At 42.4% G+C, this 27,479-nt stretch overlaps 1 protein-coding gene and 2 long non-coding RNA genes across 8 annotated transcripts in view; 1 reads left to right on the top strand and 2 right to left on the bottom strand.

Moving 5' to 3' along the window:
• Nucleotides 1-448: 448 nt before the first annotated feature.
• The window catches only part of PAWR (pro-apoptotic WT1 regulator), a gene marked incomplete at its 5' end in the record, with an annotated part of 64,322 nt that continues 37,291 nt past the window's right edge, over nucleotides 449-27,479 (top strand). The window contains one exon of the mRNA XM_083463112.1: nucleotides 449-967. Within this exon, the coding sequence (XP_083319238.1) occupies nucleotides 449-967 (519 nt within the window). The remainder of the gene's footprint in view (nucleotides 968-27,479) is intronic.
• LOC310687698 lies at nucleotides 2,013-13,345 on the bottom strand. Of its 6 annotated transcripts, XR_014516539.1 has the most exons (6): nucleotides 13,208-13,345; nucleotides 12,369-13,115; nucleotides 10,795-10,866; nucleotides 8,498-8,627; nucleotides 3,436-4,878; nucleotides 2,013-2,758 (listed from the first exon to the last, which is right to left on the bottom strand). It is a non-coding gene; the product is annotated as an uncharacterized lncRNA (long non-coding RNA). The 6 variants fall into 6 exon arrangements; XR_014516540.1 differs by lacking the exon at nucleotides 2,013-2,758 and having other exon boundaries at nucleotides 3,389-4,878; nucleotides 13,040-13,115; XR_014516541.1 differs by lacking the exon at nucleotides 2,013-2,758 and having other exon boundaries at nucleotides 3,389-4,878; nucleotides 12,529-13,115.
• The window catches only part of LOC310687700, a 45,718-nt gene continuing 34,640 nt past the window's right edge, over nucleotides 16,402-27,479 (bottom strand). The window contains exons 4-5 of the long non-coding RNA XR_014516546.1: nucleotides 19,790-27,034; nucleotides 16,402-17,133 (exon numbers count right to left, since the gene is read on the bottom strand). This is a non-coding gene — a long non-coding RNA (uncharacterized lncRNA). The remainder of the gene's footprint in view (nucleotides 17,134-19,789; nucleotides 27,035-27,479) is intronic.

A 27,479-nucleotide genomic window follows, 5' to 3' on the forward strand; every position in this document is an offset into this window, starting at 1 on the left:
TGTGTTAACCATAGGAATCCCTGGATGCATCTGTCCAGGAAGCTGGATGGAACGTTAGAAGCTGATAAGATTCCCAAGTGGCGGATAAACGGGGGGGGGGGGGCGGAGGGAGGGAGAGAATAGCAGAAAGTACAGTAAACTCCAGGCGGGGTGGCGGCGGCGGCTGGGTGTTTGACGGGAGGGGCACTCGTTAAAGAGGAGGGGGGTCTACAGAGTGCAGCTGAGGATGCCGCCTCACTCGCTCCCGCTTTTGTCTCCCGCAGGCTGCGAGTGTGTGTGTTTGGGCGCGCGCGGTGTGTCCTGCTCACCCCCCGCCGGCTCCTCCTCTCGTCAGCCGCCAGCCCACCGGCTTCTGGAAGCTTGTCCGCGCCCGGGAGCGAAGTTAAAGGGGGCGCGAAGTTTCCCGCAACTTTCTCTCACCCCCCCCACCCCACCCCGCGCCGGGAATATGGCCACCGGGGGCTACCGGGCCAGCGGCGTCACCACCACCACCACAGACTTCCTGGAGGAGTGGAAAGCCAAGCGGGAGAAGATGCGGGCGAAGCAGGCGCCGACAACAACGGCCGCGGCCTCAGGGGACTGCAAAGCCCCCGGGGCCGCCGCCGCCAACACTACTACTACTACAACTACTACTGCTACTGCTGCTGCTAACGCCGCCACCACCGCCGAAGTCAACAACAACGGCAGCGGCGCCGGCACGAACTGCGTCCCTATGGGCAGGAGCGCGCCCAAGGAGCCCCCGCCGAGCACCCCGGCGGCCGGAGCCCGAGCAGGAGTGGCGGAGCCGCCGCCGCCGCCGGGGCCCAAAGGCGTCGTGGCGCCGGGCTCCCCTGAGGAGGAGAAAGTGGCGGCCAAGGGCAAGGGCTCGTCCGGCCCCAGCGCCCGGAAAGGGAAAGGGCAGATCGAGAAGAGGAAGCTGAGGGAGAAGAGGCGCTCGACAGGTGTGGTGAACATCCCCACCGCTGAGGTGAGAGGGCGCCGCGCGCCGAACTGCGGGGCGCGGCGGGGGGGGGGGACACACGGGACCGCGCGCGTGACTGGCTCTTTTGAAACACAGCCCAACGGACAGCCCAACGGCTCCCGGTGCTGCTGCTGCTGCACCTGATGAAGAGCCGGGCGGCTTCCTGGGCGACGGTGGCTCCTCCTCCCCGCTCCCTCCGAGGAGCTCGCCAGGGTTGGTTCGACAAGTCAAAAGGGAGGAGGCTGTTTACCTACAGGCTGCTGCTGCAGCTCCCGGGAGGGGATGGGACTACTTCAGGTTGCAAAACCCGTAAAGTGCCCTGTTCCGGAAGAGTCAGACAAGAGATGGCAGCCTAAGCTATGCAAATTGGATCTGGGTGAATTTAAATGTGTAGGAGCAGCAGCAGCCCTTCAGGTGGTTTCTGTGTGGTTTTACCCTTGAGAGAGAGAGAGAGAGAATGGCTAAACCATCATTTTGATGTGAACGGAGGTCATGACCACGGATGAATTCTTAAGACATTTGTGTGTGTATGTCTATATATAAAAGGGTAAAAAAATATACATATGTATATGTTTGTGTATATACATATATTCTTTTTTGGTGATCACTCATAGCCAAGTAAGATTGCCTTCCATAAACATGGTTTTAACAGTCCGTAAGTGACTGTGGAGGCCAATTCTGGATCCACACGTCCTTCCACAGTGGGGGCATTGGTTTCCGAGCAGGAGTTGATCACGGTGTGGATTTGCCAAGCGTGCCTTCCTCTTAGCACGTTTCTCGCTTGTGTCCTTCGAGTGTCTTCAAAGCCCATAACACCTTTGGTAAAGGCTGTTCTCCAATTGGAACACTCACAGGCAAGTGTTTCCCAATTGTTGGTGTTTATACTACATTTTTAAAAATTTGCCTTGAGACAGTCTTTAAACCTCTTTTGTTGATGACCAGCATTACGCTTTCTATTTTTAAGTTTGGAATAAAGTAGTTGCCTTGGATGACGATAATCAGATATACATACTGTATATACGTGTGTGTGTGTATACGTACACACACACACACACACGTATATATGGTTGGGGGTTGTCGCCCTTCAGATGCTGTGGGACTAAACCTCAGATCATTGGTCATGCTGACTGGGGCTGATGGGAGCTGGAGTCTTAACAGTATATTGAAAGCCACAAGTTCCCCACCACTAATCTACTGGAATAATATGCTTATAAGGGTTTTAAATAGTAAGATGTGGTACCCACTCTGCTGCGTATTTTGGTATTGGTAAGTAAAGCGACTGTAGCTCCTGACAGAAACTGATTTTTCTATCCTGACATGCAGGGGTAAGTTCCAGAGAAATGAAGGGCTTACTTTGGGTAAGCTTAGGAACATAGGAAGCTGCCTTGGTACCAAGCCTGAACAACAGTCCATCCTGGTTCAGTTTTAGCTACACTGACAGGTAGCCAGGGGTTCCATCAGGGAATCTTTCCCAGACCTACCCAGAGGTGCTGAGGATTGAACCTGGGACCTTCTGTATGCAAAGCAGATGCTGCAGGCCTTTCCTTCACAGTTACAAAGCATGAATGTAATTGTGGTCTGTAACACATATGGGTTTCCTTTTTCTGTATGGTTTGCCTGCAACAAGAGAGGTCTAAGAGAGCATTGGTGAAAATAGTATAACTCTACAATTTATTTACACTCAAATAAAAACAGGCAGGGTTCTTGTGGGACCTTAAAGACTAACACTCTCGTTACAGAATATACTTCTCCCTGTCCGTGAAGTGCTTCTGAATTGCAGGAATATAATCCCATTTTCTTTTGGGGGGAAAGAGATAGCAAACATACTGTCAGAAGAAAAGGAAATGCACAGATGGTGATAGTTACATTAACAGTAACAGTACATTAACACACACAAAAGAAGAGTTGATAACATAGACATTTTGCCATTGGAAAGCTAATATCAAAAATCCTTTTATATTGAAACAGTCATCAAGCAACACTTTCAAAGCAGGACATAAAGATTTATGCACACTGAATTTTTTCACCCTTTTACAGTTCCCCCTTGTGTGTTAGAGACACTTCCTATAACATTTTTTTAAAAAGTCTTATCAGAGCCAAAACAGCAAAGAAAGGAAATTGAGGTATCTGTTCAGGTGAAAACATAATGTAGTTCTGAATCCAAAGCAATTTCTTTCACTGGAAAAAATGCAGTGGTTTGAAGAAAGGAGAAAAATATATTTTCGTTAGCCAATGTAGCTGTCTTCTGTGGGTTTCTACTAGTATAAAAATCTGGCATTAATTTAAAAATGCTCTTAAAGGAATGCAAAAGCATGATAATAATATCTTCAGTGTTTTCAAGCTAAGAGGAAGAATCTTTAGGGAAAAATCTAGTACATGTCTTCACAAGTTTCTTCTCAAGATCCCCAAAGGAAACAATAAATGTAGCTACCTTAACCATTTTATTTTCTTGGGTTTGTAAACTGCAGACACACCTTTCATCACCAGAAATCACTTTTTTTCTTCCTTTTACTTCATCATTATTTTGCAGCTACCATGCTGTAATGTCAGGATCTTGCTCAAGTGAGGAACACAAGAAGCTGCTAGTCTGGTATAGTCTTCTCTGACAGACAACACTTCTCCACATTAACTGACCTGATTCTTTAAACTGGAGTGAGTCATGGACTTTATGCAAAAGAAATGGGGAAAAGAACAAACAGTGATGACCACTGGAAAGCAAAATAGCTGTAGCGATTATTAATTACGTACCATTGGTGCTAACACAAACATCCTGCATTCGTAAACTGATCAACACACAATGTGTTAACTGTAATCTTGATTAAATCCACAGGTAACAGATTTGAATTGCCTGATGCAGTAGTATGCTTGCCACTTGAAGGGAAAGGAAAAACTCATGGGAACAAACTTAGCTTGCTGGGAAGGCAGCAGGTGTAGAAACTTGCTACTTAAAAGTAACTGTGCAAACAATGCTTGTGTAAACCCTCAGTGAATATGCACTGTTTCAATAGAGTTTTTCTTCTCTTGAAATGTGCTTCTACAAACACTTTTAAGTGAAGTATAAAAACATAGTGCAAAAGAAAATAAATCCTCTGTAAGTGAAAATTGACATATTGATATATTTGGTGTAAGATGCTTTTCTTACAGTATAAGGCAGCTTGCAAGACATTTAAAATACAACAACATGGAAAAACATTATTGGGGTATGGTGGTGGGCAAAGTTGTGTCCATTACTGCCCCATTCCTAAGGACCTCTTCAGATGCTACTGGAACAAAAATATTAGGCTTTTAAAAGTCAGAACATCTGAAGACTCAGAGGAACACAAACACATTTATTGCCTCATTTCTTCTTGCATCCGCCACTAGGATCCAGAAGCTGTGAGAGGCAACAGCCACCTAGATGCAGGTGTCCTGCCCTATGAAGGACTACCATCTGGCATCTTCAGTAGTCATTTTTAGGTCAGGATAATTTCTTCTGATATCTGCTGCAGCCCAGAGATTCAAAATCAGAATATTCAGATGTTCTGACTTTTTAAGGCCTGATATTTTTGTGTTTCCACTTTGAATCTTTAGGCATTTAGAGGACACAGGGAGGCTGAGGAAAATTATTTGTGCTTTCTCTTTAAAATATGCTGAGTAACTTACAAGCTCCCCTGATCTCAGTCTTTCTCTCTTTTATATGCACTCTATGGAACATCAGCTGGGGCTTTATATTTATGCTTCCTCTGTTACAAAGGCACCAGCATAGCAACTAGAAGACAGCTGTTCTGTATCTGTCCGTCCCCGTCCCCCACTCCTTACCTCCAAAACATCATTCAGTTGAACTCAGTGATACTGGCAAAACTTTGTCTTACCTTCACTGAACAGGTTTTTCCAGGCTTTCAGTAGAACTGTTCTTCCATTTTCAGCATATCTTAGTGCTGTTTGTAAAGAAGAAATCAGTTGTGTTCACTATCTCACCATTAATGTAATTCTGTCTTCAATAATGATTTTTTTCCCCTAGCAGTTTTAAAAGTTTCTCTGAAGCTTTTGTAGTTTAAGTATTGTGGGCCATATAGAGATGTCTGGACTCTGAAGGGCCAAATTCAGCCCTAGGGCTGTTATGGTGAATTTGGTATATAAATAGGAATTATTATAAGCAGGGAGAAATAAGAGTAGCACATGAAGAGGCTGAAATAAAGCCATTACACTTTTCTTTGGCGATGGAGACCATGAAGGCCAGGGCAGTTAAGGGTTTCTCACACAGACGGTAGACTTGGAGGAAGGTTTTTAAAAGGAGGGAGGAAAGAGGTGGCACCATGTCGCTATTCCAGGAGTTGCACATTGGGGAGCAAAAGTGTGAAATAGACCTTTAAAGAGAGCAGGCTATGATGAGGTCAAAATAAAAAGTTCTACATAAAATATGTTGGGGTGGGTAGACTGAGTAGATACTTGAACTTAAAGATCTGGAATTTGTCATGGATGTAGAAGTTTGTTAGAAGACTAGGCAGGGATTTGAGGATTTGTGCTCTGAATGATGGACAAAGTGAATGATGTTGGCTCAACGTTCTTAATAGATAAGGGCTGATGAGCAGGCTGAACTATTTCATGTGTAGATGAAAGAACAGTAGCAAGTTGTTATTTTGTCTGTTGATGCCATCCTCTTAAGATACTATATAATATACTATATTTCATATTAGGGCCCAATACACGCTCTGTTTCAATTTGGAATTAGTATAAATTACAAACCTGTATCAACTGAGTTCATCTGTATACATCAGGTATGCAGAAACTGGCCCTCCAGATACTTCTAAACTACAGCAGCCATCATCTCAAACCTTTGGCCATGCTTACTGGGGCTTCTGGGAGTTGTAATTCAGCATCATCTGGAGGGCCAAAGGTTCCCCACAAGTGATCTATCTACATAGTTGGAATTGTATTCCACACTTTTCCCAAAGAACTGAGATCAGCAACTGAGATCAGGTCTCCGTAATAAAGGTAAATGGCAAGACAGTTGCTACATCATGGCAAACTGTGGTATGGTTTCACATGACATAACGTGGATTGAAATTAGCCTGAGCAAGTCTCAGCCTGAATTTATTTCGGAAGCATTTACTTTCAGTTCCTTTTCAAGTCAGCTTGCTGTTTTATCCAATCCTTGGATTGTGGTTTATGTGTATCATGTTAAACCATGGTTTAGCATGATCTACAAATGTAGCTAGTGACTTAACCTGAAGCTAGTTCGCCATTGAATTTAACAACTGAGCAAGGATTCATGTCCAACCCTCCCAAGCTTGCTACTGTTTATTTGAAAATGAATCTTGCGATTAAACATTATAAGATTACTGCTTGAGTATTCACAACAAAGTTAGAACAAGTATGGCTTGGTAGATCGTGTTGGAACTTGTATCCAAAATTTGGTGTCAGATACCAAGTATACTTTGTAGTAGATTTTAAGGTCTGTGGGTATACAAGCACATGCATCTTGTGTTGCTCATAATTCTACATTAGGTTTGTAACTCCAATCCATATAACCCTTTCCCAACAATATTTCCCTGCTTGTATCTATCATGGTAATGAATTCTGGACTAGTTCGTGACCATACGTATTTTCATGAGCAATATTAAGTATTCTTATAAATTCACAGTTTCCTGTATTAACTGCAGAACTGAACTAAGCTCGCAATGAATAGTGTTCAGTCCAGCTTTTCAAAAAATCAAATCAAAGCCTAGGCTTACCATACCATACCATACCTGTTTTCTTAGATTCAGATTTATTTCAGTGTTTAATCAGAAGTGGTATGATAGAGGTATCTTATTTAAGTCATACTTGGAGCAGAGCCACTGAACTCACTAGTCTTAAATTTTTAGTGTTTCTGCTCTGAGTAGTTGGCTGCAACTTCAAAGCTGAAAGGGAACCATCAAACCACCTGCCAATGTGGGAAATATACTACATCACCCCTAATAGGATGGTAGGCCACCTTTGCTTTAAAACCTCTAACAAATTAGGCCCTACATTCTTGTGAGGCAGTATGTTTCACTGTCAAACATGGTTCAGCTGAGTTTTTTGCAAGGTAAAATTTTATAGTATTGCCACCCCAGATTAATCTGTTAATCTGCCATTAAAAGATTAGAAATTGTAATTGCCTTTGGGATGCCATTTCTAAACACATAATGTTATAGACGTTGTATTAGATTGTAAGTCAGATTACAGCATTTTGGAAGTGGTGTATCCTAATTTTAGACATGGGACAACATGATGACTCAACAAGTAGAGGAATGGGTCCTAACATGTTATAAAAACTCACATACAAGTCAAATTATTAATTAGAAACCTATTTAAACTTGAGAAACCAACTTCAAACTGCACAACTAAATAAATTCAGCCATACCTAGGTGTCTTAACTCCCATGAAATAAAAAATGAGAAGAAAAGGGGATCACCACTAAACTACCACCCACTTTATATATTAAGGGGATATGAAATTTCTATACAGTGGAAGCTGGTTTATTCATATGTTATATAACATTATTGATATTGCACCCAATTTTGACACCCTTATGTGCATTATTATTTTTTCTACATTGTTCGGATTCCACCCTCCTTTCTTCTTCATTAGTGCTGTTGCTTGACTAATAGTGCAATCCCATGCATATTTTTTCAGAAGTGAGTCCTTATTGTGTTCATTGGCACTTAATTTTAGGGAGCTGGATAAGGGATTGTACTGTAACTCTTGTATAGCTTATAAACTTGTGGCAATAATTCCTGAAGGAATTCCCCTAATACTTTTGCATGATTGTGGGATCTTATTCTGAAACTGGGTGAACTACAAAACTGTCTCATTTTAAAGTAACTAGGTTAATGGCTGCTTGCAAATAGGCCAATTTAGCTTTTGAGCTGCTTATACCACTCCCTCAGGTGTGACTGCAACAATAATCCTAAATTATTAGTTTCTTTCAAAGAGATTATAGAACTGCTTGAAGTGAAAGCCTTCCTTTTTTCTTTTTTTCTGGCAACTATTTTGGTAAAGCAGCAATGGTTGGTCTCCAAGGCTTGGAACTTTACACTTTAACCCTATGAACACGTATACTTAAAATTGCATTAAAATGGCTAATCCGTGGAACTTTTTATAGCACACCATCTTGCCTTTTGCAAAATGCAGCTTTGCAATAAGGAAAACAAGAAATAATAACTTTTGCTAGGATTTTATCTCTGAATACTGAATGATTCTCAGAATAGAGAGCAGAGCTCCAACTATTAAACTAGTCAGCATGCCTAAGAAAGCTTAAAAACCCCCACAATATAACCTTAAAACAGAATTTATACTCTTGAAAGTTTCTTGTAGGCATCCACTGTAGATCCACTGGTCAGAGACTACAGAGCAGGTCATCCAAAGGTCTCTGCTGAGTGAATATGATCATGTGTGAAGAAGTGGTACTTAACATATTCTGTCTCTAGACCATTTTGGTCTTTATTTTGAATTGGGTCTGGAAGCCAACTGAGAAGCAGTGATGGTGATACAAAAATGGATAAGCATCAGTAAAAGTGCTTCTTTACTTACCAAGTAACTATAAGAGGAGTTAGGTAGTATTCAAACTCTATTCAAAAGCTGTTTTCTATGCAGTCCAGCTTCTGTAGCAAGTGCAAATAGCTATTTAGCATTCATGGCACCCCTTTCTCTATGACTCAGCCTCAGGGTAAGAAAAAAGTAAATAAAATGAGCTAAGCGTTTATCCAGAGATGACCATACTTAAAGAATATTGAAAATCCAGTGACACTTGAGCTGAAACGTTAATTTACTAGATCTTGATGAGAAGACAAATAATAGAGAGTTCTTTGCATAACAAAGACTACTCCTGGCACAAATAACTAGCTTAACATTATTATTATTAGGTTAGTTTGATGTTGGAAATTGTGCTGCAAATCAGATCACTATCTTTACAGCAACATATTAATGGTGGATCTGGCCACAAATAGCCTATTAAGCTTTCTAAATGGAAATCAGTTTAATTGCAAATAACCCTGGGTATGGTCCTTAGTCCTAAGCCAACTTGCTTTGTAAATAATTTTTATTAAAACTTGGCCTTTCAATGTGTTTGTAGGACTGAGATGCCAGAAAATCATGGTTAGCTGTGACTGATATGCCTCCTTCTGAATTCTAAATCTAGGGCCTCCTTCATCTTTTGAGTGTGTTGCTCTGTGTGTTGCTCTGTGATATTCTAGTGATCCTAATAAAGTTATTGACCTAATATGGATATTGGGAACACACCTGCCTTTTATTTTTTGTGTTATCATCTGCCTGTAATTTAAGTAGCACCAACCTTTTAATGACCAAGTTATTGTCAGCACCTTTTAAGGCCCACATGGATGGGAAAGTGGGGTGAAAACACAATTTATTAAAAGTTGATAGGAAAGTAGAACAACTTTGGAATCTACTTGGGTGTAGCGAAACAGTGAAGTGAAAATAATTGCAGCAAAGTATTACCACATGAGAAATTCCATCTACCAAGTATAGATTATATCTTGCAATACTATGTACACTTATTAAGGAATAAATCCCATTAGAATTGGCAGGACTTGTTTTTAAGTAAACATGTATTTATTACTGTAATTTTCAACCTTTCTTCCAAGAAGTTCAAGGTAATGTACATGGCTCTCAGTGTTTGAAACTCCCATTGTTCTAGGCACATTTTGCAACAGGGAATTTAATTAGCACAAGCTGTTTCTGAGCTCTGGGGTATTTTTTAACTGCGCCTAAAATTTCAGATTAAAACTGCAGAGTGGAAGAAAAGGAGGACCTTTTTCTGCCTCCCCACTTCCAGCTACTCTCTGAAGACTGTAGAAGAGACCCTCTTAAGAATATTAGGGGCAGGGAAAGGAGTAGGGAAAGGTACCCCTGACCGTTAGGTCCAGTTGTGGACGACTCTGGGGTTGCGCGTTCATCTCGCTCTGTAGGCTGAGGGAGCTGGTGTTTGTCCGCAGACAGCTTCCAGGTCATATGGCCAGTGTGACTAAGCTGCTTCTGGCGAACCAGAGCAACACACGGAAACTCCGTTTACCTTCCCACTGGAGTGGTACCTATTTATCTACTTGCACTTTGACAAGCTTTCGAACTGCTAGGTGGGCAGGTGCTGGGACCGAACAATGAGAGCTTACCCCGTTGCGGGGATTCGAACCGCCGACCTTCTGATTGGCAAGCCCAGGCTCTGTGATTTAGACCACAGCGCCACCCGTGTCACATAGGGAAAGGAGTAGACCACGTTAAAAATGAACAGAAGACTTTAGCTGCAGTTCATTCATTTTTAGCTTTGTACAGTGGTACCTCGGGTTACAGACACTTCCGGTTACATGTTTTCGGGTTGCGCACCGCGCAAGTACCCAGAAGTACTGGAACGGGTTACTTCCGGGTTTCAGTGCTCACACATATACAGAAACACTAAATATCACTTTGCACAGAAGCACCGAATCGCGACTCACGTGTGTGCAGACGCAGTGCTGCGGGTTTGAATGTGCCTCCCACACGGATCACTTTCGCAACCCGAGTTTCCACTGTATTCTTGTTATTTAAAAAGTGTGCCTAGACATTCTGTTGCATCCATAACCTAGGTTTAAGGTGCTATTTAGCTCCTAGCTTTCATATCTCAGTTTCTAACACAAATTGCTCTCCCACTTCCTGTATTATCCTTACAAGAACTCTGCAAGGTAGATTAGGCTGAAAGTCATTCTGGTTCAAGATTACCTAATGTGCTTCATAGCAGAATAGGGATTGAAATTCTGGTCTTTGAGAAGACTAACATTCCGAGTCCAACATGCTGACCAATAACTCTGGCTCCGTCATAGGATCATACTGTAAAATACCCTGTTGTCCTTGTGTTGCAGAGATGTCTACTCCTTGCTTTATTTGGTTACAAGCTTCTGGTTCTTGTCTTTCTATCTCAGATAAAACAACACAAAATAAATAAAAGATATAAAAATAATGTTATGGGCTCCTTTACCGCTCCTCATAATGAAGCAATGGATGTTCCTTCTAAAGCAAAAGGCCTTAAAAAGAGAAAAGAAGGAAACATAAGAGGGGTTGGAAGGGAAATTGAGTATTTCTACTCAAGCCAAAGAGCTTATCACCAAAGTTGACTGTTGCTTTTCATCTAAATGCTGCTTATTTAAATAGCAATGTACTAAAACTTACATTTTAAATTAAACTTGAAAGTCAGAGTGTAGCAGTGAAGTGGCACTTCCCTTTAGATATGTTTTTCTTTCAAGGATGAAACAAAAAAAAAGTGCTTTAAAGGGTACTTAGAAGTTATTATTACAGTAGGGGCTGTTTATTTAAACAAAAGCATGTTCTCCCTGCAGTCACTTGTAAAGAATGTTAAGGCCAAGTTACTTTGTATGATGGCTTTTTACACAGGCGGAGTGTAATGACATTTTTGGAGCCTTTATGTTCAACTTTGTGGAGGACTGTCTCCTCTTTCCTGCATTGAAGACTTAATTGAACAAACAGCATTGTATTAAACAGAAAATATTTAAGTGAAAAGTAGAGCAGGCATCATATGCTTCATTTATTTCAGGTTGGAAGAGGCAAGTCTGGGGACAGTATGCACTATATGGGATTTCTAGCTACCGAAGCAGGGAGGGGAACAGAGAACCAAATATGACCCTCTGGGTCTTTTTATTTGCCCCTCAGAACCTGTTCCAGGCCACACTCCCTGACCCAGGCCACAATATTTAAGTGAATTGCACTGCATGAATGATAGCAGCAGCAGCAGCATCTAATTTTTTACCCACCCTTCACCATGAGGTCCCAGGTTGGGCTATAACAGTTTAAAAAGACATCATTGCAAAAATTTGAAAAAGATTACATTCAAGATGATTCATCTCAAATGTCAAAGACCAGGGTAAAGAGGTTCATCTTCAGCATCTGTCAAAAGCTACATAATGAAGGTGCTAGAGCACTTCTTTGGGGCTACTGCATAGAATGCCCTCTCCCAGGGGAGCCCCAGGGGAGAGTGGTGGAACTACCAAGGGGGTTCCCTCTGCTGATCCTAACACCCAAGAGGGTCTGTAGGGAAGGAGATGATCCTTTACATATTTGGGCTTAAATCATTCAGGGTGTGACTATTTCTTAGCATGTTACCATTAATTCCATTTCTTACAAAATGTATTTTTATTCCATCAATATGAAAAATCTTTCAAGAAATCTCAGTTTTAAAGCTGGTTCTGCACCAGATAAAAATTATACTTAGAAGTCTGAGGCTATCTTGTTTTAAGACAATTTTTGCTGGTGATGAACATATTGTAAGGTTTGGGTGTGTCTGTCATTTGGCCCCCTGCAAGAAGTAAACTAATGTGGGAACATGTAGATGGGAGTTTTCTGCCCATTGGGGGACTGAAAGAAGTTCATTGATATGACAGGAGGAGAAGCATTAGCATACTGTCTTTAAAGCTTTCATTCTAGGGAAGAAGTGATCAGGAGTCAGTGCCCTGATTATTTTTGTTGTTGTTGGCATCTCTCTGTCTCGGGAGACAAGGAGTGCACCTTTGGGGTTGAAGTCAAGCAGCTGAAGTTACAGCGCCAGCTGTGGCTGAGGATACCGATATGGGAGAGACATGCTTTAGCGCAGCTGTGGGAGGATGAAGAAGTCCTGTTGTGTTGCTGCAGATGCAGCATGGGGTTTCTTCTCTCTGCTCTCCTCCCAGCGGCCATTCCTCCTCTGGCCACTGCTGTGGATACACAACCTGTCTGACTCCAGGCACTGTGGTCATCTGTAAGGGATTTCCCAAACCAGGGTTTTAAGGTCAATTATAATCTGTTAAAACCAAGAAGTAGGGTGCATGCATGCCGAGTGCAATAGAATGCAGTAGTTCCTGACGGGAAGAATGTAAATCTGCTGAAATGCATGAAACTATCTTGTAACACATGACTGACCTCTGTGACTTGTGTTTTACCCAACAATTCTTACACTTACACTTGCACAACACATTTCAGGCTAGTGATTCTGGTTTGTTGTTGTTGTTTCTTCTTTTTCTTCTTCTTTTTCTTCTTCTTCTTCTTGCATTGGGCCATCAACCAGACTGGTCTTACCAGAACGTTTCCTTTCCTTACAGGCCTCTTGGGTAATTCATTCTTTGTTCTTTCCTCATGGTGGGTTTCTATAATCTGGATGGGCTGTTACTGACATCTAGGTTAGGACAATGAAATAAGTTAACATATTGGGGTTAAAGTTAACAACTTAAACCCCTTTTTAAAAAAGAAAAGGCCATTCTGAGATACCTATGAGATGTTCTGCTGATGTCCAGTATAAAATAGAATCCAAGTTCATTGTGATGATGGGCATTCCACCTTATCAAAATGGAATGGCAGAAGTATAACTGTGAACTTCTTGAATCTCCCTTAGCTTCTTACACCTCCTCGAGGGAGCCCCATCTGCCTGCCAAGAATCCTGGAGAAAGAGGCTGTGTAGGTATCACACAAAAGTTATTGTTAAATAACAGAGTAATCATTAAAATTTCCTGCCAACCTAGCAGTTTGAAAGCACGTCAAAGTGCAAGTAGATAAATAGGTACCGCTCCGGCGGGAAGGTAAACGGCGTTTCCATGTGCTGCTCTGGTTAGCCAGAAGCGGCTTAGTCATGCTGGCCACATGACCCAGAAGCTGTACGCCGGCTCCCTTGGCCAATAAAGCAAGATGAGTGCCGCAACCCCAGAGTCATCCGCGACTAGACCTAACAGTCAGGGGTCCCTTTACGTTTACCTCAATCATTAAAATTATTCATACAATCTTGTAAGCTGCTGATAACAGCCCCTTTCTCCCCTCTTTGTGGCTGTTGATGTGGAAAAATGCTTACTGACCTTTTTTTAAAAAAAGAACAACTTGGAAAGCATCAGTTTCCTCTCATCAGTTTTACTGTGGTTGCAACATTGTCTGAGACGTAGCATTACACTAATGCAAATGTAGGCTAGAGGTTTTGAGCAGAGAGGGTTCTCTTACCTGATAAAGATTTGGCTTTCGTTTCAGCTTCTGGCTCAAATAACCTGCCGTACCAAAATGGTTCTCAGGCAAGTGTTCCTTTTTACATGGAATTGTGTTGCAATTGTTTGAATATTTTTAGTTTATTGGAATCAGATTGAGTTTTGTCACTGTGCTTCTTTTTAAACTTTAGTTATCTGCTTCTAGGCTGAAATGTCTAGGCTGAGGACCAACCTCTTGTGTGCCAGAAACTCAGCATCTGCTACTCACACTGTGTGTTATCTGCCTGCACATGGCCCCCTCTGTGCACCCCACCAGTGGCTAGATGGTAGTACCAGCTTCAGTGGCCACAGTATGAGCAGTCACAGAAACTGACCCCAAGCTAGGACTTGTGTTAATTGTAGAAACACTTAATGCTCAGTTAAGCTGCATGTGGAATTTAGTTTTGTTTAAATTTAGCTTTCCTTGTCAAATCATACTGTCACATTTTTCAGGAAAACTGCATTCTTAGGCACAAGAAAACATCTGCAGCCTCACCACCGTCACATGGAGGAAGGGCAAATGAATGAGCCTGAAGAGGCAAGTCTCTTCAAAGTGAGAAATCCTGTTAGCTCTTTAACCAGCACCATGCAGATTATTTTACAACATGAAATTTTATTTTATAAATTTAATTTAATTTTAGCTGTATGCTGTCTTCACACCAGTGCAGATGGCATAGGTGATTTAAGTGGTTTAGGGTTTTAACAATTGCCACCAGTGAATCTGAATATTAATGACAAACCAATACAAAAAGCACAAAGGTGTTGATACTTGTATTTCTACGCAATTTTACTTAGGCTGCTCCTCTTCCCAGGGGGGCGGGGTTGCAGGCAGGCCTTGTGCTCTCCCCGTGAACATGGGGGGGGGATGGGAAAGCCGCTCGCATCACTGGGAGTCCCGGCCGCATCACGCCCCCCCCCCCGGCCAACCAATCTGGTCGACTGGGGGGCGTGGCTCACCCTTTTTAAACTTCCGTGCAGCCGGGGGCCTCCTTCTCCTTACCTCCTCCTTCGTCAGAAGGGGGCCAGGTAGGAATTTTTCCACTTAGGAAATTGGCACCAGCCATGTGGTTTTCACCTGCCTCATAGCAATCGTCACAACTTTGTAAGATTTGGCGGTAAAACCTGGTTATTGGAGGGGAGGTTGTGGCCTTCACCTGCCCTTCCTCTTTAAGGGTATTCCGTTAAAAGGATCCAGGGGTGTAGATCCTGTCCGTAGCCTGGGTGTGGGCTAGGGCTGTGCCATGACCCATTGGGGACCCTGGGGGAACTCGCAGTTGATGTACATCAGGCTTCCTCAACCTCGGCCCTCCAGATGTTTTGAGACTACAGTTCCCATCATCCCTAACCACTGGTCCTGCCAGCTAGGGATCATGGGAGTTGTAGGCCAAAACATCTGGAGGGCCAAGGTTGAGGAAGCTGATGTACATCAACTGGGCTCTCCCTACTGGTGGTTGACCCTTATGAGACTACCTGCATGGCAGGCAGGAGTCAGATATAGTTGGTTCAGTTCCAGTGCCTAATCCAATACTCCTCACATCTGTAACCAATAAAGCTGTGGCCTTAATTATCCCATTAAACCAAAATATTGGTGTCCGTGTGTTTTATTATCCAAGAAATGGGGGTGGGCTCGGGGCCTTGCCATGCAAGTCTCTCTCTCTCTCTCTCTCTCTCTCTCTCTCTCTCTCTCTCTCTCTCACACACACACACACACACACACACACACACACACACACTTTACAGATCTTTCACATTCTTTGTCAGGCTCTATCTACAACCCTAACACATTCAGGGAAGTGGTCTTTAACTGCTTTAAAAATAATAGATAATGCAGCGAGACATTGTATTCTCTGAAATTGTGTGTGTTGTTTTTTTTTAAAAAATCCAGCTATATCTGCACTTTTACTTAAAAAGGTTTCCCAAATGAATGCATTTGAAACAAAGCAGGCAACAGTGAACTGTCATGCTGAAATAAACCAGTAATAAAGATCTAGAAAAGAGACAAAACAAAAGTGAGGGGTGCACAGTAGTTGATGTAAAACGGTGTATCTTGTAAACTCTTGTGTTAACTGTGACCATATTCCAGACCTATGTTTTACTGAAAACACGATCGTTGAGGCATATCCTTGGTTGACTCAAAGTTCAGGCAAATATTTATAATCTATGTTTATACTCAGGTTTATGTTTATATTGAAGTATTCTATAGCGAAACAAACTGCCTGGATAAACAGGGGGACTTGGTTACTTCCACTGACTTTATTTATTTATTCCTTCAACCAAGGAGAAACCCCAAGACTGTATCTCTCAGGCATATACAGAGCTACCTTAAGCCTTGGAATCTGCAGAGAAGTTGACGGTTTGAAAATGTAGCTTTTTAAAAGGCTGGGTGGGTGTATTTAAAAAGACCCTTAAATCAGAAGTGGGTGGGAAGGCTACCAATGACCAGAGTGTATTTTTTTTATTTTTTGTGATCCAAATAGCTCATCTTTCCACTCCCCTGGCAACTTAGACTAGGTTTGGATGTACATTTGTACCTTGGAAGTCGAACAGAATCAGTTCTGGAAGTCCGTTCGACTTACAAAGCACGGCTTCTGATTGGCTGCAAGAAGCTGTGGAAGCCCTGCCGGACATTCAGGTTCCAAAGAATGTTCGCAAACCAGAACACTCACTTCTGGGTTTGCAGTGTTCAGGAGCCAAATGTCCGAGTACCAAGGTGTTTGTGATCCAAGGTAGGACTGTAATGGGAAGCAGTGGATTCCTGCTGTGTGGATGAACCTGCCTGAGTGGAGCACTCATATACTTCCCCCTCTTTCACAACTAGGTGGAGGAGCTTGGAAGTTTTTGCTTCGAGTTTTAAACCAACTGCATGTCCATGACAGTTCAACTGGGCAACCTCAACTTGGTAACTTACTGTTATCCTGTGTTCATTTGCTTTCTCATAGAATTTCATAAGTGGAATTGTGTTTGGATTATCCAAATCCATACTTCCAGGATTTGATTTTTTAGTCGTTGTTTTTTAAAAGATTGTTTTTACTTTTATTATTAACAAACCTGCAAAGGAGAAATGTTTATTACCTCTAGCTACTTTGCGTGTCAACCCAACTGGGATTTGTCCTGTGCCTGATATATGTTAACTAATATCTGATCATTGTTGAAATAAAGTAACTGCAAATGATCAGGTGGCCCAGTTTTCTGAGTGCATGTTCTGGAAGTTGGGCAATAGGGGCAGTACAGGATTCCTTTTGGTGTACCGACCTCCCCGCTGCGCCAAGGATTCCCTGCCCGAGCTGCTTCAGGTCGTGGCGGATGTTCTCCTGGAGACACCTAGCTTGGTCGTCCTAGGGGATTTTAACATCCATGCCGACACGACCTTACAAGGGGCCGCTCGCGACTTTGTGGAAAGCATGGCCTCCATGGGGCTGTCCCTGAATAAGTCTGGCCCAACCCATAGCCGTGGACATGCCTTGGACCTGGTGTTTACCTCTATGGATGTTGGTGATCTGACACTAAGTAAAAGCGAAACGAAAGAAGTGCCATGGTCAGATCACTTCCTGGTGCAACTGGACTTCTCTGCGACCCATCCCCTCTGCAGGGAGGTGGGACCAATTCGGATGGTCCGCCCCCGCCACTTAATGGATCCAAATGGTTTCCAGAGAGTGGTAGGGGATGCTTTATCCCATGTTGATGGCCTTTCAGCTGATTCCCTGGTGGCCCGCTGGAATGTGGAGTTAACCAGGGCTATTGACTGTTTGGCTCCGAAGCGCCCTCTCCGATTGCATGGAGCCCGGACAGCCCCGTGGTTTTCCACGGATCTGAGGGCAATGAAACAATCGTTGAGACGGCTAGAGCGCCGGTGGCGGAGAACTCATTCCGAATCTGACCGGACACAGGTTAGAGCTCAACGTCGAGCCTACCAAGTGGCGATAGCGACGGCGAAGAAGAATTTCTTCACCGCCTCTATTGCATCTGCAGAAAACAGCAGCAGGAGACTTTTTCAGGTGGTTCACAATTTAGCGGAACCACCTGCAACATCGGGGCCCAGTACGGGCCACAGGTTCTCCTGCAATGATTTAGCAAAGTTTTTTGCAGATAAAATCGCTCAGATTCGGGAAGAAGTAGACTCCACCGTGGGAGCAGGGCCGGGGCGGGAGAGTGCAAGAGTTCTGTCTGGTCAAGTTGAGTGGGATCAATTCCAATCTGTTACCTCCGAGGATGTGGACAGGCTGCTTGGACGAGTGAAACCAACCACCTGTCTCCTGGATCCTTGCCCATCCTGGCTAATAAAAGCAAGCCGGGAAGGGCTGGGCGATGGGCTTCGTGGGGTGGTGAATGCTTCCCTCCGTGAGGGAGCCTTCCCAGACCCGCTGAAAGAGGCGGTTATTAAACCGCTTCTTAAAAAACCATCTTTAGATGCGGCCACGATGACCAACTATCGCCCAGTCTCAAATCTTCCATCCCTGGGCAAGGTGATTGAGCGAGCGGTTGCCGAACAACTCCAGGCACGCCTGGAAGAAGCGGACCATTTGGATCCCTTCCAGTCGGGATTCAGGCCTCATCATGGGACTGAAACTGCCTTGGTCGCACTGGTTGATGATCTCCGGCTGTTTCCTAGTTCTGCTGGATCTCTCAGCGGCGTTCGATACCATCGACCATAGCATCCTTCTGGACCGTCTTGAGGGGTTGGGAGCTGGGGGCACTGTTATACAGTGGTTCCTCTCCTTCCTCCTGGGCCGTGTTCAGAAAGTGGTGGTGGGGGATGAGTGTTCAGACCCCTGGGCTCTCACTTGTGGGGTGCCTCAGGGTTCTGTCCTCTCCCCCATGCTTTTCAACATCTACATGCGGCCGCTGGGAGAGATCATCAGGAGGTTTGGGCTGGGTGTTCATCAGTATGCGGATGATACCCAGCTCTACCTCTCTTTTAAATCAGAACCAGTGAAGGCGGTGAAGGTCCTGTGTGAGTGTCTGGAGGCGGTTGGAGGATGGATGGCGGCTAACAGATTGAGGTTGAATCCTGACAAGACAGAAGTACTGTTCTTGGGGGACAGAAGGCGGGCAGGTGTGGAGGATTCCCTGGTCCTGAATGGGGTAACTGTGCCCCTGAAGGACCAGGTGTGCAGCCTGGGAGTCATTTTGGACTCACAGCTGTCCATGGAGGCACAGGTCAAATCTGTGTCCAGGGCAGCTGTTTACCAGCTCCATCTGGTACGTAGGCTGAGACCCTATCTGCCTGCGGACTGTCTCGCCAGAGTGGTACATGCTCTGGTTATCTCCCGCTTGGACTACTGCAATGCACTCTACGTGGGGCTACCTTTGAAGGTGACTCGGAAACTACAACTAATCCAGAATGCGGCAGCTAGACTGGTGACTGGGAGCGGCCGCCGAGACCATATAACACCGGTCTTGAAAGACCTGCATTGGCTCCCAGTACGTTTCCGAGCACAATTCAAAGTGTTGGTGCTGACCTTTAAAGCCCTAAACGGCCTCGGTCCAGTATACCTGAAGGAGCGTCTCCACCCCCATCATTCTGCCCGGACGCTGAGGTCCAGCGCCGAGGGCCTTCTGGCGGTTCCCTCATTGTGAGAAGCAAAGCTACAGGGAACCAGGCAGAGGGCCTTCTCGGTAGTGGCGCCCGCCCTGTGGAACACCCTTCCAGCAGATGTCAAGGCGATAAACAACTACCTGACATTCAGGAGACATCTTAAGGCAGCCCTGTTCAGGGAAGTTTTTAACGTGTGATATTTTATTGTATTTTTGGTTTTTATGGAAGCCGCCCAGAGTGGCTGGGGAGGCCCAGCCAGATGGGCGGGGTATAAATAATAAATTATTATTATTATTATTATTATTTCACAACTGTTGGAGGGGGAGTGTGGTGTTTTTTGTTTTGTTTTTTTTTTAAATAAGATTTTGTAGTTAAGAAGATCAGAGATCTGCTATACAAATGTTAGACAAAATAAAACATTTCCATTAGCTACAGACTGTACTTAAAAACCATTTCTTAAAATTGCATGTTTAGTCTTACCCTGCTTGTATTGAGGAAAATTACAAGTACAAATCACAAAGGAACTATAGTTAGCCAGAGAACAAAGCCTGTGAGACCACTGAACCTTTTGTGTGCATGCCTTGTCTCTTCAAATGCCATTCCCCTTCTTGTTCAAAAATCTGGCAGTGCACAATCCTGGCAAATCCTTTGTGCACATAATGAAGAAAGACTAAAAGGCCAAATTATCCTAGTTAGGTCATTTAAGGTAATGACATATTATATTCAGCTCCTATTGAAATACAAGAGACTTAATGTATAATAAATCTTATTACAAAGGGTGAGCCATCCAGCAAGAAAACAATATACGTGCATTGTAACACAGTTTTGCACACATAACATCTTTTTGGATATTGAATTATTTCTAATTCTTAGAATTTAGAACTAAGGCTTGGAGTCTGAGTAGTTGCTGAAACTGACGGGACTTTGATTGATTTCACTGTATCTATCCTAAGTCTTGATCCGTCTAACCTTATGTGTTGAACAAAATATATGTGGATGCAGCCTAAAATTGTTAATGGGTTGTTTTAGACTCACCAAGAATTATTTGTTATATCACATACTTTCTCTGTTGTTAATTTAGACTTCATTTGAAGAAGATGTCTTATGCAATCCTTTTGTCTTTCACATTTGGAACAAATTGCAATAGTCAGTTGATACGTTTAGAAGCTTTTAACATTTGTCAGGTGTTTTTTTTTAATGCAAACCTAAATAACATTGCAAAATTTGCTGGTAATCTGAAATATAATCTGAAATTGGAATATAAATCTTGCGAGTGTGGATCTTGTAAATATAAATCTTACAGCCCCATTGTTAGACTTTTTTATTCAGTGTTGTAAAATAGAACAGGGGTAGCCAATATGTTGTTGGACTACAACTCCTGTCATCCCTCGCTATTGGTTTTGCTGATTGAGGCTTATGGGAGTCCAACAATGTCTTGAGGGTGCCTCATTCTAATGTTGAGTACCAGCTGCATTGGGCTGTAATGCCAAATTATGTTTTAGTGTTATGTGGGCGAGTATTAGGCTTACCAGCTGTCCCATTCCTTTTCACCTTGTGTCATGGCTGTGAGAAGGCAATCAGAAGCTTTCATTTCTGTTTTTAACTGTCCACAGTTTAGCATGTACAATATAGCTAAACCCAGGCGACCTGTGAGTAGTATTAACTGGTTTACTGAAACAACTTCAATCAGTGCTTTATGAAGCTAGCTTGTTTCAATAAACCATAGGCAAGATTCACCACTATAGCTTCTAGTTTCCTTCACAGCTATGCCAGAATAGAGGAAGCAGGCAGCACATGAGCCCCAACACTGATTCATGTTATGCTAAGTTACATTTTAGTACATTCAAATGCAGCAACTTTTTAGAAGACTGTCTTACTATTAAGTTCATTTTATGCATTGAATGGGGTGTAACAAAACTCTTCAGTTTTTAGTTCATGAACAAGTTTCCATGTGCTTCCACTCCACATTCCACCCCTTGCAAACATTCCATGGTCACTGAGCATGCTCAGTTCTCATTGGGCGGCACTTTTAGTCTTTTTTATTTTATTTGTGCAGACCTTGAGCTCCCCAGACTTAACTTACTGATACCTCCGTCTTGTGTGTAGATAGTGCCTTTTTTGTCTACAAAAGGACTGGCACTTAGAGAATGGGTTCATTATTAGTATACAGTGTAAGGCTTTCTGTCAGGAAACAATTGGAAAGAATACCATTGTTTAATATTCTGACTGCCAGCATTTCATGCACCGCTACCCATCCCAGGTACAGATGAGGAAAAGGTCAAATGCTAGCCCTCTTCATGTTACACAAGCAGATAACGAAGACATGAATCTCAGGAATTTGCAGCCGCAGATTTAATGAGGGCAGTGATGTCAAACCATTCATTGAAAATGTGAGGAGAATGAGGCTTTCGGCAGCTGGTGTGCAGGAGAGCTACAATTGTCTGTATTGATAACCTGAATGTTGTTATGGCAGGTTGCACTAGGCATGGATAAGGAATCCTCGAGTGCTGCTGGCTGTAAATTAAAGTGCCAACCTTGTCACAGCTTATTAACAGGTTACCTTCAATCAAGTTTAAAGGAGCAAGCCTGCTCTTAAATGGCTGTTATTTGAAAGGAACACATTTAGTGGAATTTCACCCCCACTACCACCATTCCTTTAGTTCAAAAAAATCTTGATTGTGTACAGGCATTCATTAAATAATAATAATAAAATAGTAAAGTTGTCACATGAGAAACATATAGTATAGTATAGTAAAGTATACATGAGAAACAGTTTTAGTAAGCACTGAAAAAAATCAGTGTTGGCACTCAGAGAGGAGTTGGTTCTGTAAGATGGGTGCCACCATAGAAAAGGCCCTCCCCCTGATTTCTGCTAACCAGAGATAATTGGGACCAAAACTATATAGTGGTTTACTGGTAAGGACAAGCACTTTGAACTCGGTCAAGAAACAAATAAGTTCCAAGGCAGGTGATAACATGTATGAAAATATGAGATCACCAAACCATGGATGACACTGGAAAGGTCTCTCCCAGCAACAGGGCTGCCAGTGAATCAGTCAAAACTGATAAGACAGTCATGCTGCAGCTGCAAGCAGGGAATCCAAGAGCATGCCCCCATATGACCTCTGTCAGTTCTTTCATGGGCAACATTAAATACAGTACTCAGTCATAAGGAATTCAATGGGATAACTGCTCCAAGATAGCTGGAATCTGCCCTTATGAGAAAAATGTGATAATTACTATATTAACAAGCCTTCACCAGCTAGGATGGGCAAAGGTCTAGAGTGCAAGTTAAGTCTCAACCCATGCTGTGACTTTTCTGAATCCTCTGGCAGAATCAACTGAAACTCCTCTGAGCAAATCTGACACATAGGTGCTAAGGGGCTTTCCAGTAAATTCCCTGTAAGAAAAGCGGAAATAACTTAGCAAAGGAAGAATGCTACTAAATATTTAACCACATGCTAAAGGTTAATCTGTTTCAAGAGGCTTGTTTGCCAGAGAATTTTGGGAAGAAATGTAGGTGTGGAAAGCATTTCTATTTTGGGAATATACGTTTGATATACCCTGCTCTAACATGAGGCCGCAAAGGATTTCCTGTTCAGCTTACTGAACAGATCAACACCTGAAACATCTTAACCAGGTGATGCTCTTGGCCCACTTGCTGCATTTAATTTACTGTGCAGATATTTAAATACTAAGGCTATTGTAGTGTACATGAAATCTGGGAATCTTTGAAACTGTCCAAATTCTTGCTTGTGAAGCACAATCCTATATGTACTTGCTCAGAAGTAAATTCTACTTTGTTTAGTGGAGCTTACTTTAATGTAAATATGTTGCAGAACGTAGCCTAAGTGTGCTTTCTCCGCTAGTGGAATTTATGAACTAAGCCTAATGAAGAACCCCCCCCCCCCCATTTTTTTGTACAGCATAATTCTACACTTCAATTTTCTGTGCAGGAGCTATAAACTCAAGTGTATCCAAGTCTGTTGTCTCCATTTCTGTAAAACGGAAACTGAATATTAAGGTGTAACCCTCCTTCAAGAACACCCAAATTGTAGGGGTTGTTTTTTTTGGGGGGGGGGTTTTGTGTGTGTGTTTTTTGCTTTGCAAGTGGCAAAGATTATATGGGGAGCAACAACCAATGCCCATTGTCCACCTCCCCTACATTTATACTTTAAATTGATCTCTGTTTTGTAGGGGAATCTTGTAGACTCTTGTGCAAGATTAAATGGAGTGAAAAGTCGTGATAGTCTTCTCTAGGAAGCAAAGATAAACAATATACTCACTTGTATTGCATAATATAGCTAGGTGTCCAACTGGAGCGCAGAAAGAATCTGTTTCCTGATTCCAGAGTTTTCATCCAGTTTGGATAGTGTTTTTGATCCAATTGTTTTGTGGCAACAGCTGTTCACCAGCTGCTGTCAGAGGTAAATGAGATACCAGTTTATTTTTAAACTTTAGTTTGCTAAATGAAAATTTCCTTCAGAAGCCTCACCTCAGCACCAAAATATATTCTCAAATTCCTAGAATTGCTGGTGTACCATGTGAATTTTGACTGCTCTTCTGTATGCTGAAAACCAACCCAAAAGTAAAACGGAAGGTTATGTTAGCTGGAAAGAAGCTGCTGCTGTTTTACATGTTTATAACAAAAATGTAAAGAACAGGAAGGAGGAAGAAGTTGCAGTGTAGGATATGGGGAAAATAGTATGTTAGGAAAGTCCCACCATGAAACAAACTGGAGGAGGAAAACCAGGTACGCAGGTGAAATTGGATACTGAGAAAACCATTCAACGGTGCTTCAGAAATTTTATGTACCCTTTATATAAGAAAACTCTGGGAATTTTGTGGATAGTAGGAGAGGATATATTGATTAATTATTATCCTTTCTAACTCATGCTAATGTCTCTCACACACATATATATAGCAGAGTTCATTCCCCATTATACACAGCAAGAAGCTAGTTGCAGATTCGTTTGAATCACTTTAGTTAAGCAATCCAATCTGGCATCTCCAGATTGGTGTGTATTCCTGGTAAGACCCCTTTCATTCCCTCCTGAAAGAATAAAGACGCAAGAGTCTTCCTTAAAAGTAATGAAAAATTTACTTGCATTCAGTTCACAGTATGATCCCTGAAGGCAGGCTTTAGCTTGTAGTTACAGATAGAGTGGCTTACATCCTTTATCAGTATGGGCCCATGTGCTGCTGGCTGGGAGCCAGCAGTGCAGTCCAAGAGAAGAAATGGCATCAAAAGAGAGAGATGGCTGCGTGACTGGACCTTTTGTGGGGTCAGCAAGGGTCATGCCCACCTACTGGTCACCTGCAGGGGGAGGATCTCCAGACCAGGTGTAACAGGAAGTTCAACTGGCTGGATCAACATCCCCCTGTCTATGTCCTCTCTAGGCAAACAAAGAATGTTGTACTTGACTGCTCCAATGGATTACATCCCACAAAACTAGTGGAAATTACCCAATATTGCTCATGAGAATTCTAAGAAACCAAAACTGAGGTTCACAAATGGATAATGTAATGTGTTAATTTATAGGTCTATGCATGCCTTCCCCCAACCCAACTTGGGGAAGACTCAACCAGAATCTTGCCCCAAATGATAATGTTTAATTATGGCTTTTGAAAACCTCTATTATTGGGAGGGTGAGGGGGGAAGGAAATGATGGTCCTGGGTTAGGTGTCCTCTTCCTGCCCTGGGACACTTTTAAAAAATCTTTTGGGGGCTTGCTTCCACAGTGTGTTCCCTGTGTACAACATGCTGGTTAAACAGTTTACTGCAGCCAGCAGGATTGCCTCCTCCCTGCACCAGCTGGTGAGCGGAGGCTTCAATCTTGCTCAATTTCAGTGGTCTTCTTTAGCTATAGTGTCTTAGATTTTGGAGGCTGCTGTTTTTATTTTAATTGGTTGTGAATTTTGCTGTTCTTTCACTTTGAACACCAGTGTATGTAATGTAAATCATTAATTTTGTGTAAACCAAAAGAAGTATTTGCTGGCAAATGCAAATGTACCTTCGAATCTAATGCACACCTTAATTTTCACAATATAATTTGGCCAAAAAAGGTGAGCATTAGATTCAAGTAAATACGGTATGTTTAATGGGGATGCAGGACTTGAAGGAAGGCTGACTGAATTGTACATAACCCATTACATTAACCACTTTTACAGCATTGGAACTTAATTAATGGCTGTCGTATAGTGGTGGAATGCTAGAGAAATAACATTAGATATTTTGAAAGTCAGTAAGAGTGCAGTCCTGTACATCTCTACTCAGAAGTAATCCCACTGGCTGATATCCTGCACTGTGTTAGTGAAAGATGATTTTCAGACAAGGAATCTTTCTCTTGCCTCCTCACTCTTGAAGTCCCAGAAGCACCCAAAGATGGGGAGGAAAAAGGGAATTGAGGTCTTCATGAGAGGGAAAGGTTAATTGTTTGAGCTTGCATCTGCCCACACAACATTGAGTATCACTCATTGAATTCAATGACATTTACATCCAGGTGAGTAGGTATAGGTTGCAGCTGCAAATTATAATTGAGAAGTCTGTTGTGCTGTTTGAGCCTGGGTTGGAAAGTATATTCTATTCAGTGGTATCTAGAACTGGAAGTCTGTTGCCTGCATAAACTAATATGGACTGAATCCAATGTAGCATCAGTAGCACAATAATTTAGCACTAATGGAACAAGTGCATTGGATGCCATCTTCTGTTTATTATTTCAGCCAGCTTTTGGAAATCAAGAAATAATTTAACAACTTTTTACACCTTAATTGTAGAAAATTAAATGAATGAATCATGAAAAATTTGTATTAAACTAGCAAAGAACTAGTACTGTATACTTGCATGATGACGTTATAGTGATATTTAAAACAACGACAACAACACTATTTTCCACTTAATATTTACTTTTATAAGCTTTAGTTGACCCATTCTTCTTTATTCCTTCAGGGTAATTAAATCTTCAGAAACCTGTGGTTTTTTAAGCAGTGTTAGGAATTCCTTAACGTATATGTCAATAAGTATTCAGACACTCAGGATTTCAGGCAGCAAAGGCAACGATCATAAAGGTAATGATCACAAACAGTGAGCGTATTGATAACAAAACTGAATGCACTGTGGGTATAATAGGGGACAGGGGCTACGTTGCAAGACACGACATCTATTACCACCCTTTCTATTCTTTTAGCCTTTTGTTAGTGGTTTGTAGCATGACTAGATTTCTGGGTCATTGGGCATTTTTATCCTCCCTCCCAATTTTAGAAGAAGCTTCTTTAGTGGAATGTTGAGAATGAAGCCATGCTTTTCTTTTCTTATTGTACCAATCATTAACTCTTGCTGGGAGAACATTGTCCTTGTAAACAACTGCTTCACTACAGGAAGAAAAGGTTGGAGGCGGGGCAGCAGGGGAAGAATGAATAAATACTCACTTGTTCCAAATGCCTTACATAGTATTGATGCCTGGATTTTGGCAAATTGATGCCTTGCCTTCAGAACCTCTGCTCATCCAGTCTAGTAGTTAGCTGCCAGGTAATGTTATGTTTCCTCTCTTGGAACTTCAAAATGAAAACATTATTATGGCAATTTCAGTTTTTGAAAAAATGGAGGACGACATAGCAGTGATATAGTTTATTTCCACCATTAAATTAGTCCACACAACGATTTGTTCACCATATCAAGATTAGTTCAATAAATGAAAACCTTACAATAGAAGGTGTTGTGCAGACTTGAAAGGGTATCAGTTTTACTTATACAGTGGTGCCTCGCAAGATGAAATTAATTCGTTCTACGAGTTTTTTCGTCTTGCGAATTTTTCGTCTTGCGAAGCACGGTTTCCCATAGGAATGCATTGAAAATCAATTAATGCGTTCCTATGGTCAAAAAAAGTCCAAACAAAGCCAAATTTGGTACAAAAAGAGTTTATTAAGTGCTCTTTAAAGTCACACATACTGTAAATAGCATTTCAAAAATTGAAGGAACAATAATTTAAGTTTCTAAACA

This window comes from Podarcis liolepis (genome assembly GCF_965112155.1).
Source record: "Podarcis liolepis genome assembly, chromosome: 10".
Lineage (NCBI taxonomy): Eukaryota > Metazoa > Chordata > Lepidosauria > Squamata > Lacertidae > Podarcis > Podarcis liolepis.